Raw genomic sequence first — 15,039 nt, 5'->3', positions numbered from 1 at the left:
GAGAGTGAGTGTGAGTGAGTGAGAGAGAGAGAGAGAGAGAGAGTGAGTGTGAGTGAGTGAGAGAGGAGAGAGAGAGAGAGTCAGAGAGAGAGAGAGAGAGAGAGAGAGAGAGAGAGAGAGAGAGAGAGAGAGAAGAGAGAGAGAGAGAGAGAGAGAGAGAGAGAGAGAGAGAGAGAGAGAGAGAGACCAGTCATGAACAGAAAGAAAAGGACCAATGACATTACAGCTGCAAAGTCATGTTATACTCATGTAGATCTACAGGGACATGACACAGGCATGCCAGATGCATTTTCCTGGACACACCATTACTGACACCATCACTGATATCATTACAGACATCATCACTGATATCATCACTGACATCATTACTGTATACTGACATCATCATTGACATCATTACTTATATCATTAGTAGTAGATTCATTACTAGCACTGACATCATCACTGACATCATTTCTGGACACAACAAACATACCAGTTTGTTGGGCTGCTGGAGGTTATGCGCAGAGGAGACGAGATGAAGCAAAGTATCGAGTGTGTCTGGGAACTCCACCTGCAAAACGTCCTGCAGAAACCAATGAAATGTCAAGAAAGAAGAAGTGGGAGAGAGAGACACAGAGTACTTTACATTTGAACAGAACAAGCAAGTTGAAGAAACGAGGACTGAGACCTATACAACATTTTTTATGCCTGATAGCAGGTGCATGATTTAACAAGCTGGATCGACATCGATCGATCGAAAAAAAAAAAAAGAAGAAAAAAGAGAGAGTGAGAGAGAGAGAGAGAGAGAGAGAGAGAGAGAGAGAGAGAGAGAGAGAGAGAGAGAGAGAGAGAGAGAGAGAGAGAGAGAGAGAGAGAGAGAGAGAGAGAGAGAGAGAGAGAGAGAGAGAGAGAGAGAGAGAGTCATCAGGTATTAAAGGACAAATATATGAAAGACTTCTCAACTGAAATAGCAGTGACTCAGGTGAGCAACAGACTACAGTGGCCGTGTCGATGAAATCATCTATCATGCGGTCGATACGAGCTGATGCCTACACACCGGAACAACACATCACAGAATAATACGTACATCGCCGAGCCAACACACATCACAGAGCTTACGTACACACACACACACACTAGTCTACAAGGCAACTTATCGAGTGAGTGCGAGTACTAGCCAGGAAAAAGTCACCGCCAGTGGATGGTGACTTTTTTCCTGACTAGTACTCGCACAGTTCACACTGTTCACCATACAGGACAGCCATGCTCGTTCCACCTCTAGTCAACATTGTGCATCATTGGGTTGTATGATGCCGGCCCCAGTTGGTTCCACTGTCCATTTACAGTAAAACCTGTAACTAAAGACCACCGTGACTAGCGACCAGCCTGGTACTACACACCACTGCGCCATGCACGGACGGACGGTCTCACATTCACATATTATGGTTCTGTGGTGCAAACCTCTGACTAAGGACCACCTGCCACTAAAGACCGCTTTCTCTGGCCCCAAGCGGTGGTCGTTAGTCACAGGTTTTACTGTACCAGGATGACTTTATACACAAACCCGGTCACATGACAAAGGTGTGAACACCCTTCTATTACACCCAGCCCAGCCAGACATACTGTATTATAGCAGGAAATTTTCGGACGGAATTTATTTTCGTACACGGCCTCTTTTGTACTAAAATTAATTCTTTGCTCAAATTTGTTCATGTGAAATTATGTACACTATACATGCGTTCTGCTTGCAAGCACGTGTATTTAGCATGCAGCACTGTACGAAAATATAATCCGTACGAAAGGTCGAAATTCGGCTTGGTCCGAAAATATTCCCGTCCGAAAATTTCCTGCTATACAGTAGAATAACAAGAGCATAGTGATGAGACGATAACGTCCTCCTTCGTTCCAGTGATAGCAGAAACCTTACCTCGTTAGAAGTCAGAGACTTCCCATCGGTGGCGACAGCGGCTGTCGGCTTTTCCTTGACCGACGACGGCGTTGTCTCGGTGTCCGATAGCATGTCGGTGGATGACGGTGGTGCGGTGTCCGCCGTAGCCGTCGTGGCTTGATCTTGGGTGCGAGACCTGTAGCGACTACTCTTGATGCGTCGGGACGAGGAACGACTCGTTGGTGTGACGGGTAGAGCTGCTTCCGCTTCCGCGGTGGCCTCTTCGCAGACGTCTTTCGGCTCTTTGAGTTCGATGTTCATGCTGACCGGGCTCTCGGTCTCCGCTCGTGCGACGGCCCCGTCGTCGGATGGCGACGCAAACCCGGGCGAGCTGAACACGCTATCGTTCGACAAGGACGAGATACTGTCTCGCAGGCCAGTGTGCCGCGATGGTGAGGCCTTGCGAGAGATGATCTCCTCCACCTCCTTGTCCAAAAGGTCATCCTCCTTCTCTTCCTCCTCCTTGACCGAAGGATCATCCTCTTTCTCCTCATCCTCCTTGTCCATTAGATCATCCTCCTTCCCTTCCAGCTCGTGCCGTGTCTCCGACAGTGCGTCAACATTGGGCGAAGGCGATCCTTGTCCAGAAGCAACAGGCGTTTCTGGATCGACCGGTGTATCGGAGCTGCAGAGTGCTTCGGAAGCAGGTGAATTAGCGTCGCTTGGCTCGTTCAAGAACTCGGTACCAACGCTCTTTACCTCAGTGTCGGCTGGGCGGAGCGGAGAGGAAGGAGCTTCGGTAGCCTCGACCGTAGTGGCAGGCGATGCCGGCTGAGGCTCAGGTGGAGGCGATGCTGCGCTTGCATCGTCCTCCGACGATGGCTCTTCTGCCATCGGTGTCTGGACGTCTTCCGGAGTAGTACAATCTGTAGCACACGCTTCGAAATTAACATTGATCTTTTCCAGGTTTGGTGATGCAGCAGCAGCAGAAACAGGAGACTGTACGGCATCCGTGGAAACCGACACATCTCCGCCCAAGTGCACTGTCTCATTCCGCTCCTGGCAACCAGCGATCTCAGCGGGAGACTGGGCCAAGCCTTCCGACGTCGGCGAAGCACTGGGTGGCGTGCGAGACGGCGAAGTAGCGGCAGAACAGGCAGCGCTGAGCTCCACGATAAGATCGTCCACTTGCTGGCCCGTCTCATCATGATCAATACAAAAGCCCGCGACGGCATCGGAATGATCGGCGTCGTCCGTAGTGCCAGCACGCATGCGGTCGAAAAACGCCGAGAAATCCGACACCGACTTGCTGCTCTCGAGAAAGTCGTCGATGTGAAAGGTGCGCGTGCCCGACGGTAGGCTAGCCGTGCCGGCAGCGGCTGTATCGAACTGAGCCTGATCAGCTAGGTGAGCAAACAGACTGTCATCGCTGACTTGAACATCCAGCGGCGGAGCGCTGCTATCCGCAAGCTGAGCGGATCCGCCATCATCGTTGTACTCGAATGCGACTTCCGAAACGCCATCGTTGTCACCACCGACGCGAGCGGAATAGTCGTGATCGTTGGGGGCAGCATCCCAAAGCGCTTGCGATGTCTCCTCCACGTCCACCATGGGTGGAGCGCTGTCGGGCAGCAGCAGTGGCGGAGAGGACATAGGTTCGGGCGATGGGCTGCGGAACTCGGGCGAGCAGCGCTCGGTGTTGTCGACGGACGATGCACTGCTTGATCGGGACGTCGGTCGGTGTTCGCTGTCGGATAACGGCAGCAACGGCACAAAACTGCTGCCCTTCGTTATTCGCACCGTCTGTACCGGTGGTCTCGGGGATGCAACGCTACACTCCGTCGTGAGCTGCGGAGACGGCACACAGCTATTCGCACACGACGGCACTCGCCGGGCCACCGGGACAGAGGCCGATGGCAGAGGTGGAGAAGGGCCTCGTGAGTGCAGGGCGCTCGTGACTGGTGACGCAGATGACGACGGACCCAGCTGGCCAAGCGACCCGCACGGGCTCGCACTGCTGGAATACGCCGACGATAGTGCAGGGGACGGCTCAGAGACGGGACTGGGGTGGGCTACATCCGTAGCCGCTGTCGCGACAGCTACTTGGCTGCCGGCGAGAGGGGAGGAAAACAACACTTGCGCCACCGCATGATGCACCGCTGCTTGCTGGCTGCTGGAGAGCTGCTGAGCCGGGGTGGGCTGACGAGGCACGCCCAGGGAGCCGGCGTCGACGTCCACCACCTGTGATGACGTTATCACCGGTGCTGGGATGTTGGACGGCGTCGGGCTCACGTCGGCAGCGCTCCGCCCTGGCTGCTGCTGCGGCTGCTGTTGCTGTGGCTGGTGGTGGCCCTGCATCAGGGTCAAGATGGCGGCCACCGACGCCAGGTGCTCCGTGGCGTCGCTGCCGCCCGCCGCCATGCGCGCCACCGCTGCCGCCGTGGCAACCATCTGGTCCGACGGCGTTCCCATTGCGATCGCGGCCTCCGCGGCCGCATCCTCCTTGTGCTTCTTGCTGCGGTACGGACGCTTCCATCTAGTCGGCCTGCGCAGGGACATGGAGACAAGCACACAGGCGATAAAAAGGAGAAACCCAGGTGTTATGATGGCAACCATAAGAAAACGTTCAAATCGTATTTTGACTGTTGCATATTGTGCCTGCTGATGAACACTTTTACAGTCTTCATTTCAATATTATGAAGACTAAAATTTAAATCCTGTGCTCCCACCGTGGCTAATCGTCCATATAAAGTACATCCAGAACATGCGAGCGAACACTTAGACCATTTCAGCAAGGACATCATCAACAGCAGCCGCCACCACAGCACCTCCAGCAGCACCTCCAGCAGCATCACCAAAAGCAGCAGCACCACCACCACCAGCAGCAGCAGCAGCAGCAGCAGCAGCAGCAGCAGCAGCAGCAGCAGCAACAGCAGCAGCAGCAACAGCAGCAGCAGCAACAGCAGAAGCAGCAGCAACAGCAGCAGCAGCAGCAGCTACAGCAGCTACAGCAGCAACAGCAGCAGCAGCAGCAGCAGCAACAGCAGCACCACCACCACCAGCAGCAGCAGCAGCAGCAGCAGCAACAGCAACAGCAACAGCAACAGCAGCAGCAGCAGCAACAGCAGCAGCAGTAGTAGCAGCAGCAACAGCAGCAGCAGCACCACCACCAGCAGCAGCAGCAGCAGCAGCAGCAGCAGCAACAGCAGCAGCAGCAACAGCAGCAGCAGCAACAGCAGCAGCAACAGCAGCAGCAACAGCAGCAGCAGCAGCAGCAGCAGCAGCAGCGCCACCACCACTAGCAGCAGCACCACCAGCAGCAGCAGCAGCAGCAACAGCAGCAGCAGCAGCAGCATGTTTCTACCCATCTTACACAGTGTTCTATTAGCATCAAGTGGAACATGCACAACACAATGAATTCTCAGCCTAACAAACACGCAGATCCCAGGGCAGAACAAACACAAAGATGAAGCGGAGACAGACCCCAGGGTATAGCAAGTCAAAGACGGCTCCCCAGATCCCAAGGTATAGCAAGTCAAAAGATGATAACTCGGATGCCAGGGCATAGCAAATCAAAGCACAAGCCCACGCAAGGAAAACTGCAAAGCAGGTCATGCTTGCTACATGGACCTTTAGCAATCTACCACTGGTTTGTGACGAGCCATGTTCATGATTTTACCAAGAGTATATAAGCCCCCAAGAGTGTGCAACTCTTGATACCCTTTCTATGGGGTTCACCGACGGCTAAAACTCACATCACGCGGTGCAGTGTTCCAGTTGTACGCTTCCAGCCCGTTTTTTAGCGAACAGCGGAGTAATAAAGATGCGCTCTCTGACCGAAACTCACTGCGCGCGTCTGCAACTGGCCACCATGATCATGGCAGATATTCGGATTGCGTGCACGCTATCCTTCGTGTGTACGTAGTACAAAATGAACCTAGGACACATGATGTGAGTTTTCGCCGTCGGAGACCCCATATGCAGAGTTGCACACTCTTGGGGGGGGGGGGGGGGGGGTTATATACTCTTGATTTTACTCATGTAGTCAGGTAGTGCAATGTACACAGTAAAATGCAGAGAGTGGCTCGTGGTGATCCCCTACAACGCAAGTCAGAGTCAACAACAAAGGTCGCTTCGTGCGTTGCTTACTCTTTGGGCTTTTTCTCGCGTCGGTCCGGCCGTGGCCTGCACTTGTATCGCGGTGTTAGAGCCATGCCACCGACGGGAAGCAGCTTGACGTTAGAACCGGCAGCGGTAACCGCGGCCATCGCTGCCGGGGTGGCTACGCCGGCGCCTACTCTCACTCCGCCCGCGCTGGCGGTGGCACCGGTGCTGGTGGCAGAGGTGACGGCGCCGCGACTGCTGGCGGCCGTGTTCAAGGACGGGCTGCGCACGGCGGGCGCACTCGCAGGCCAGGCCAGCAAATGGTGGTGGCTGCCAGCCTGGCTCGGCCCGGCGCTCACCGGCTGATGCTGATGGTAGAGCCTGCACAGACGCAGCAAATGCAACATGTCGCTAATAACGACTGCGAATATAACGACAATTCGCGAATAACGACAGAATTCCCATTAATTAATCAATTTATATATTTCACCTTCCCGTGGCCAATATGGAGGGAGGGGGAGACTGTAATACTGAGAGACTGTAATACATATAATGAGACTTCGGGTATAAGGACACTTCGCGAATATGGACACTTTTCTGACGCCCCGCCGAGTGTCATTATACGCAAAGTTGACTGTACTTCAAGTCAATCCAGAGTCACTCTCACTTTGACACAATCACGGATAAAAGTCTGAAAAGCAGCAAACAGGAACCATGAAACTGACACTACAAGACCTAGCCAAGCACAAACAAATTCTGGCAAACGAAATCTGATCGCGCATGCGCGTTTAGGTGAAACATTTTCATTGTTGAAAATTGGATTTGTAGCAATTTTTTACTTATATAAAGGGCATGTGCTTATATGAAGAAAGGAAAAGGACAAAATGTTACGAGTTATGACAAACTGTCCACCAACGTAACCAGATCTTATACAGTCAGCAAGTGCGACAGTAACTCGTAACATTTTGTCCTTTTCCTTTCTTCATCCTAACTATATTGGCTCACCATCCGAGTTCAAATGTGCTTATATGCGCGTTATTACGGTAAGACCAAAAAACATGTTTTTCCAGTCATTCCACCTCCAATTCCTGTAAGTCTACGAATTTTCAGCGGGCTTAAATTTTCGGCCTCCCAGGGCTAAAACACATTTCGGCCACATTAAAATTTCAACCTGTCCTGCTGTTGCCTGTATACATTGTCACACTCAACCTTGCAAAACCAAATTTCAGCCGCAACAAATTTTCGGCCAAAGATCCCATCACCATTGCACCAAGAGTATATATACTGCAAGACATGTTATTATAGCGAGTCGCAAATTTAACGATTGTCCAAAATTCTTAGGTTAACGAGAAGATACGTTAACGATCTTGCAGTCTTCTGGCGTATCCGCACATAACACATACCAGGCATTACCGCATCATCAGAAGTTATTATAACGAAGAAATGTCATTCGTTAAAACGTTAGATTTACTCCAGTACTTCCACGTAATATTTACATGTGTTACAGTAAGATCCCAAGAGTGTGCAACTCCTGATACCCTATCTATGCACACTCTTGGGGGCTTATATACTCTTGATCATACTGTATACGACAGAACGAATACGAGGAAGAAGGAAAAACTAACTCGGCGAGTTCTGCTGGCGGCATTGCCAGCGAGGCGGTGGGCGGCAGTGGAACGATCTGTTTGCCCACCACGTTCGTATTGCTCTTGGCCAGCAGACCGATGCTGGCGACGGCGTTCACGTCCTGTTGAGCGCGAGCACTGCTGCCAAATATGGTGATCTCGGTGTTGTCGCTGGAGGACATTGATGCGTTGTAGAGAGCGGCCGTCGGCAGGGCCTCTGTCCAGAACACACATCAGAGAAAGAGAATGTTTCAATGCCGCAGAGCTGTGCCCCGGAACATGACACCGAACAGCGCACTGGAGCGGACGGGGTAATAACAAAAATTAATGTGGCTTAGTCAATTGGGGAATTTTGGGAAACAGTCCAGCATTCACGGACAGCTACCTGTTTCGACCTGCATCTACTTTGTGTAAAGAGATTGCTGAGGAAAATATTCACGGTGAGGGGAAGGCTGAGAGAACCTTCCCCTAAACTGGTTTTCACCACATTCAGCCAATAAGGTACACACATGCTCACAGCGAAGTATGACACCGTGTGGAGCACGCTCACAATTCCCACCAATGCACTCGTACGAAGCAACCCAAAACAAATGAGCATAAACCCACCCCGCCTACGTGCATACTTCAAGCAGACACGTGGACACACAGCCTACCACACCCTGTCTACACGCTGGCCGAACACCTAAACACACAGATGAGCACATCAACCTCTCCAGGTATCGAAAATCATCCCCACGGGGACTCACCACAATAAAACAAAAACAAAAGAACACTTACGGAGCACGGACTCGTGAGCACGTTGAGCAGCTGCAAGGATAGCATTAGGCAAGAGTCTAGGCTGCGGCGTGCTGCTACTCGACTTTGTCTTGGCTTTCACCTTGCTCTTGCTCTTCACTGGCGGCGCGGGACTCTTGTCTGGCTCCTCGTCATCTTCGAGCTGCTCCTCCATCTGCATGAAGCGTAGTCTGGCTCTCTGAGAGCAACACATGTAGACAAACACAACACTATCATGTAGGGGAAGCATACAAAGTGAGCATCAAGTCCAGATACAGTAAAACCTGGTTTAACCCTTTACCTTCTGTGTGTACATGAATCGACCGAATTTGGTCGATGGACATGCATGCACTAAAACATTCGTAACTCGATCAATTCTTGACGGAATCTCAAAAACTAAGTATGTATGAAGAAGCCGAAGAACCCAGCTTTTCATTGCAACAATCAGCGGAGAGCTGCGATGTCGCATTCCAAAGATATCGCACTCGACATTTCAGCCACGGCAAACGTCAATTTTTTTCTGAGTGACTGGCCTTGAGCTGGGGATTTTCCCTCTCCTGACATGCTGAGTCGCCTGGGCATGTTTTGAGCGCGTGGGCAGCATAAAAAGAAACTCAGGCAAACAAATTTGAAATGTTTACGATGAAGGAGTGAGAAATGGCTGACGAGGAGAGAATTTTCTCGGATATCCAGCGATGGGGAGTGTTTGAAGCACCCTGGCGTTGGATATGTGATCTCAGTAGTGTCCAGTTTGAGCTCATTCTACGCAGCTCGTGGAGAGCTTTCCAGAATGCCCACGATTGTGAAAATTGGTTGATTAGAACCAAAGATATTCTCAGAATGAGGTGAGAAATATCGCATTTGGAACTGGCTGGGAATTATGGTCAGAAGGTAAAGGGTTTTAAAGCGACTACCCCACGGTGCAAGCAAAAGCGGTCGTTAAAGCCAGGCGGTCTTTAGAACCAGGTCCCACAGTGTCTGTGTAGAACTGTCGGTGCATGGAAAAACGGTCGTTAAACCCAGGGTTTACTGTAAGTATAAATGTATGTGCATACACCATACAATAAAGAGGGGCAAGCAGCAGCATTCGGCCTTGTCCAGATTACTATCAACCACCACACCACACCGTTGCGCTCTCGAGATTCTGATAATCGCAACAGCCGCTGTCTGAAGGAGCAGAGTACCAACTGAAGTGTCGTTCTGCTGATGGTGTGCTGTGGCAACGTGTCGAGGTCGGCCGGAGAGCGCAACGGCGTGGTGCGCTAGTTGATAACAATGTATACACACCTCCTTGAATGTATGACAACAGTTCACACGTAATCAGGGCGCAATGTAGCAACCTGTTCCGAGCAAGCAATTAGTTTGCACCCCCCCCCCCCCCTCCCCGCACATGACTTGTTCTCCATTGGAAATCATTTCTTCCTGGACATGTTCAGGGCTGGCGAATCACAAGATGCAGTGTCACTCACCAGTATCCAAGGAGGCGGAGGAGCAAGAAGTTCTGCAACACACAGACAGAGGAACCAACACGGCCACATCGACACACGCACATGCACACACACACACACACACACACACACACACACACACACACACACACACACACACACACACACACACACACACACACTTGTACTTGTTGTTCACTGCCAAAACTGGTCACGTGGGTCTCCCCGGGAGAGGGGAGAGAGACTCAAAAGGAATCTTGGAAAGATGACTAAATTGGCTATTGAACCGCCCAACGGCCGACACCCCCAGTCAGGGTATATTCTAGGACGAATTTCCAACCGGTTACGGTCCAATGAAGAGTCGGAGGGTCGGGGGGTCCCCCCCCGGAAATATTTTTGAAAATACAACCCAAATATGGCACTCGACAGCAAATTTAACAGATTTCTTGGTGCTGGAGTGTACAAACCGTACAAACTCGTGACCCTAGTACCAGCCCACGCGGCTTCGCTGGAAGTATCCGTCCAGAAAAAAGCATTTGACCATTCACAGCTCCATTCACCCACAGAAAAGTACGGGCGGTTGGAACTGATTTGTAACTTTTCAACCGGTTGCCAACAATTTCAACCGGTCGAAAACCGCTTGGGGCGGTTCTAGAAAATTCACTGCCCCTGAAATCCCCCAAACTCTGGGTGGACTTGAAAATGATCCCCCTTATGGGCTCACCACACCTCAGTAAGTGGGTGAGGACACACACACACACACACACACACACACACACACACACACACACACACACACACACACACACACACACACACACACACACCAGGGATCGATTTATCCGGGTTCGCATCGCAGTTTGCGAATCAAAATTCACTGGCTGCGATTCGCTTTTCGTTTTTTATCGCCCAAAACTGCGATGCACTACAAAGACCAGTTGTGTGCAGACTGTTGTACACACTGCTGACTAGGGAGTAGTATTTTGCTACTCCAACCAACTGGCCTGTCCTGCTCAGTCCGCGCGCGGGTCGCGGATCGCGCTCTTTCGATTTTGGACACTGCACTAGCACTGGTCGTACATGACTGCAGTCTTCTGAAGTTTTGTACACGGCGGTGACTTTTCCTGATGTTCTCCTTTCTTCTTTCACTGTCAAGGTCAGTTTGTTTCTGTTCGACAAGGCACAGTTTAAGTAGATGGTTCTTAGTCTCATGTAGCCAACATGTCAGTGAATCTGATCAGTGATTCACTGTCCAGAAGAGGGACAAAGAACTGGACGCGCCAGGAATGTCGATTCATTTTGATGAAGAAAAGGAGAAAAGCGAAATTCGATGCGCTTTGCACGAGATGTCACGATCGTTTGAGCGCTTTCCTGAGGTTTCTTTGTCGAAGGAATCAGTGGAACTGCCCTGTTGAAAGACATTGTGTTGTGAAGAACTCGAAGACGGATGGACGCTGAACATGTAACGTGCCCAAGCGAAAACTCTAACGTAAATATTCAGGTCGAACATTCGCTTGGAAAAGCAAATAGCAACTGCAGCTATTGTCCTCTTCTGTACGAAATCCTGCTATTGTACAGCTATACATGTAAACTTTTGATGAAGGAAAGCTGCTAATCAATACTGGGAGTTGCTAGTCAATTGTAAAACTGTGTAGCAGTGACTGCTATGCAAAAAAATCAAAGTAAATCGATCCCTGCACACACACGCACACACTCATCTTTGATATTTTTGACAGCACACACGATGGTGTGGGGCATTGAGGAGCCTGATCGCATATCCCACCACCTCAGGGGCGGTCCACAGAACCCCCTAAACTTCGTAAAGGTTCATGTACTGGAAACCATGTACATGAACATGAATCAGCTACCGTATTATCTCTAATATAAGCACAGTCTCTAATAATAGAACGCCTTGGGGCGGCATTCAAAAAATAAAGTGCTCAGTCTCCATTATAATTAAGCACACTGTCGATCATGTCTATCGGTACCTGGTAAAAAGCATGTACCGTATTATCTCTAAAATGCAGTACCGGCGAAAAAAACCCTGAAATATGACTGTGTGTGTCTGACATGAATTTGGCATGGCAACATGCCTCTGAAATGAGGTTGAAATAATAATGGAACAGTCTCCAATAAAGGAACATCTCCATTAATAGCACGGGGCGGAGGTACATTGAAAAAATAAAGGACCGTGCTTATATTAGAGATAATACGGTATTCGGTTTCGACTACACTGGAACCACCTACTCGTAGTTTATATTACTAGTGAATATGACACTGGCAATGCACGAGCGAAATAACAATGGACGATGATGCCTTGAAACGAACTGACGCGAGCGCGTCACACACACACACGAACATCTAAACGGAAGGCATTCGCAACAGCCATTTACTGCGAAACAACGTCGTAGAGCTGGACTAACCTTGAGTAGAGAAGGGTGGATCGAGCCGCAAACTACCAGTCTTCTTCAACGTCTGTTCAAGAAGAAGAAATGCACACAAGACAATATAGGAAAGAAAATGGACCAAAGAACTACAAGCTACACTATACTGTCCACTGACACCACCAGTTACTGGACGTTCAGCTCGTGCGATAACATTGCACGACACTGACCAACGGTACTAATGTCCTACAACTAAGTTCACTGCCAATCAGCTCTAGCACGTCTTTGGTCCTTTCTTCTTCCCAAAATCATCCTTGGCACTCCACTCGAGTCTAACAGAGAATATCTCATACAATCTGCAGAGGTTGCAGACCACACATGGAAGTGGAAATCAGTTATTGCACAAGCTCAGGCTAGCGGGGGGGGGGGGGGGTTTCCAGTGCTTCTTAACCAAGTTATTTCTGAATCCGTATGCTTCTTATGTGTTGCATCCATAGAGGGAGAGAAACAGATGCAGAACATGATGACGAGAAGATGCACTGAGAGATAGATAGAGAGAGATAGAGAGAGAGAGAGAGAGAGAGAGAGAGATGCGCGCGCACACACACACACACACACACACACACACACACACACACACACACACACACACAAGCACGCACACGGACACATGCGCACGCACACACGCGCACGCACACACCCGGCACTTCCACACACCATGTACCATGTATACGCCCGTCGCAAGAGAAGCACGCACATCTGCAATTGCACTAGATGTGCACCTACAGATTGTTCTCTTATAGCAACCATAGCGGACAAGATCTGAATAAGACAGATAGGACTAGCGCCAGATAACTGTTCAATCCACATAACCTTCGAAGCCATGTGAATCGACCACCAATGCACACCTGGTCTACGCCACACGGAGTACATCGGAATAGAACGGCCAAGACAGTTACCTATGCACACTCTACACTTGCTGGAGTAACAAGTATAGACACTGCTTTGATAGAAGCAGACACTAGATGCACCGGTATCTTGAAGTGAAATTGGAGGGGGAGAGTAAAGCAACTCCAATTTCACTTCAGGGACACTTACACACACACACACACACACACACACACACACACACACACACACACACACACACACACACACACACACACCAGCAGCAGCAGCAGCAGCAGCAGCAGCAGCAGCACCTAAAGCCTTACCCGTATCACATTAAGCTCCTTTTTGCTTTTCGTCCTGTTGCTGTGGCGTATCTTGAGTTGCTGTGGTGTCTTCATCGGCAGATAATTGGCGGTGATCAAGTCATAGTTCTTTCCAAACACGGTCAGTCCAAGAGCAAGCAAGCTGGAAGAAAACAAAAATTACATTTCAGGAGCTGGAATGCAAAACCGGCTACTGCATAAGCAGAAACATTCGTCCGGAAATTAATTTCGTCTTTTTCGTCCAAGGAGCTTTTGGACTAAATTAAATGCCAGACTAATGTCGATTTGTCCAGCTTTTCAATACACTCTCATGATCCCTGGACGAAATTTTCAACTGGACAAACTCCCTTTCTTTGGAGCTGGACGAAATTATTGACAGGCGAAATGTTCTGCCTGCACAGTACTGTAAAAGCCTTATATATAACCAAGTGCTGATTCTAACGAGGTAACAAGGAGAAATCTGTCGTTAAAATAGAAAACGTTATACAGAAATCGATACATATACTCTTGCTCGTGAGCGTTGAGAATGAGTGAGAATCGTTACCTTTGGCACACGTAAACCGGTCAATTTTAGGAAATCGTTATTATATGCGGCTCGTTAGAATAAGTATATGTTATCGCATGGTTGCAAGGGCCTTATGGCATATTATTGCCCCGAGAGGTTAGCCCGAGGGCCGTAGGCCCGAGGGCTAACCTCGAGGGGCAATAATATGCCATAAGGCCCGCAGCAACCATGCGATAACAAATTTATCACATGGCCCACAGAGCAGACCATTGGGCTGCTGTTGAAATTAGCCCAAATGCCAACACATTATGACCACAATGTATATTGATGTGCTATCATTATCAAAACAGGAAACATGAAGATATTTCTCCTACACCCTAACAAAAAGTCTGCTACAGGCCATCAGAGAGTATACAGTACTGAAAGACGGAGACAGAAAAAAAGTGCCGGCACCGCATCGTCATAGCAATAGACATGGCAACGACAATAAAATACAGCAGAATCATAATTTCAGTTGAAAAATTAAGAGTGCTACCACAAAGAGTTTCTTCATGTTTACATGTGTATCAGGAAGTTGTCAAATACAGTACTGCAACAAGTGCAAGTATTTGACGACTCCCTGGTGTGTACTTCTGAGGACAATTTTTCTTCTTTTTTTCAGCTCCAGATAGCTGTATTTTTCATTGCAAAACATTCCTGAATTGTTGTGTTTGTTGTTCAAGCAAAGGTGAAGGCAGAGGACAGATGAGCCTGGTAAGAGTTTTGCGTGGCACATGAAGACCACACACAGGCAGTGACTTTGCGAGGATATGAAAACGCACGACGCTGAGTTGAATTTCTGTTATTTCAAATAATTGTTTGTGATCACAGTACCACTTCGAGCAGAACTGAATCTTATCCACAAGATTACCGACGGTCAGGCTGCCAACATGACTGAACAAATGATCCCTGCAAGCACCACACGGCAGACGTCCGAGGCCATGTCCATTGCCGGGATGTCCATCTCCAAAAAGAATTCCATCTTCGTCTCAATGCTACACTGCGACTCGTCGTAGAGTCGTACAGTCTACAGAGTAGTCACCAGGTCACGCGATCACTGAAATAAACTATTTTTT

The 15,039-nt window shown here is 49.6% G+C and overlaps 1 protein-coding gene across 1 annotated transcript in view; it reads right to left on the bottom strand.

Moving 5' to 3' along the window:
• Nucleotides 1-15,039, bottom strand: part of LOC135826627 (mucin-17-like) — a 36,798-nt gene that overhangs the window by 275 nt on the left and 21,484 nt on the right. Inside the window, exons 17-25 of the mRNA XM_065339229.1 lie at nt 13,420-13,561; nt 12,245-12,296; nt 9,843-9,874; nt 8,377-8,572; nt 7,600-7,816; nt 6,020-6,355; nt 1,910-4,415; nt 981-1,031; nt 476-565 (exon numbers count right to left, since the gene is read on the bottom strand). Of these exons, the coding sequence (XP_065195301.1) occupies nt 476-565; nt 981-1,031; nt 1,910-4,415; nt 6,020-6,355; nt 7,600-7,816; nt 8,377-8,572; nt 9,843-9,874; nt 12,245-12,296; nt 13,420-13,561 (3,622 nt within the window). The remainder of the gene's footprint in view (nt 1-475; nt 566-980; nt 1,032-1,909; nt 4,416-6,019; nt 6,356-7,599; nt 7,817-8,376; nt 8,573-9,842; nt 9,875-12,244; nt 12,297-13,419; nt 13,562-15,039) is intronic.

Source organism: Sycon ciliatum, chromosome 10 (genome assembly GCF_964019385.1).
Source record: "Sycon ciliatum chromosome 10, ocSycCili1.1, whole genome shotgun sequence".
Taxonomy (NCBI): domain Eukaryota; kingdom Metazoa; phylum Porifera; class Calcarea; order Leucosolenida; family Sycettidae; genus Sycon; species Sycon ciliatum.
This window is presented reverse-complemented; position numbering and strand designations above follow the sequence as displayed.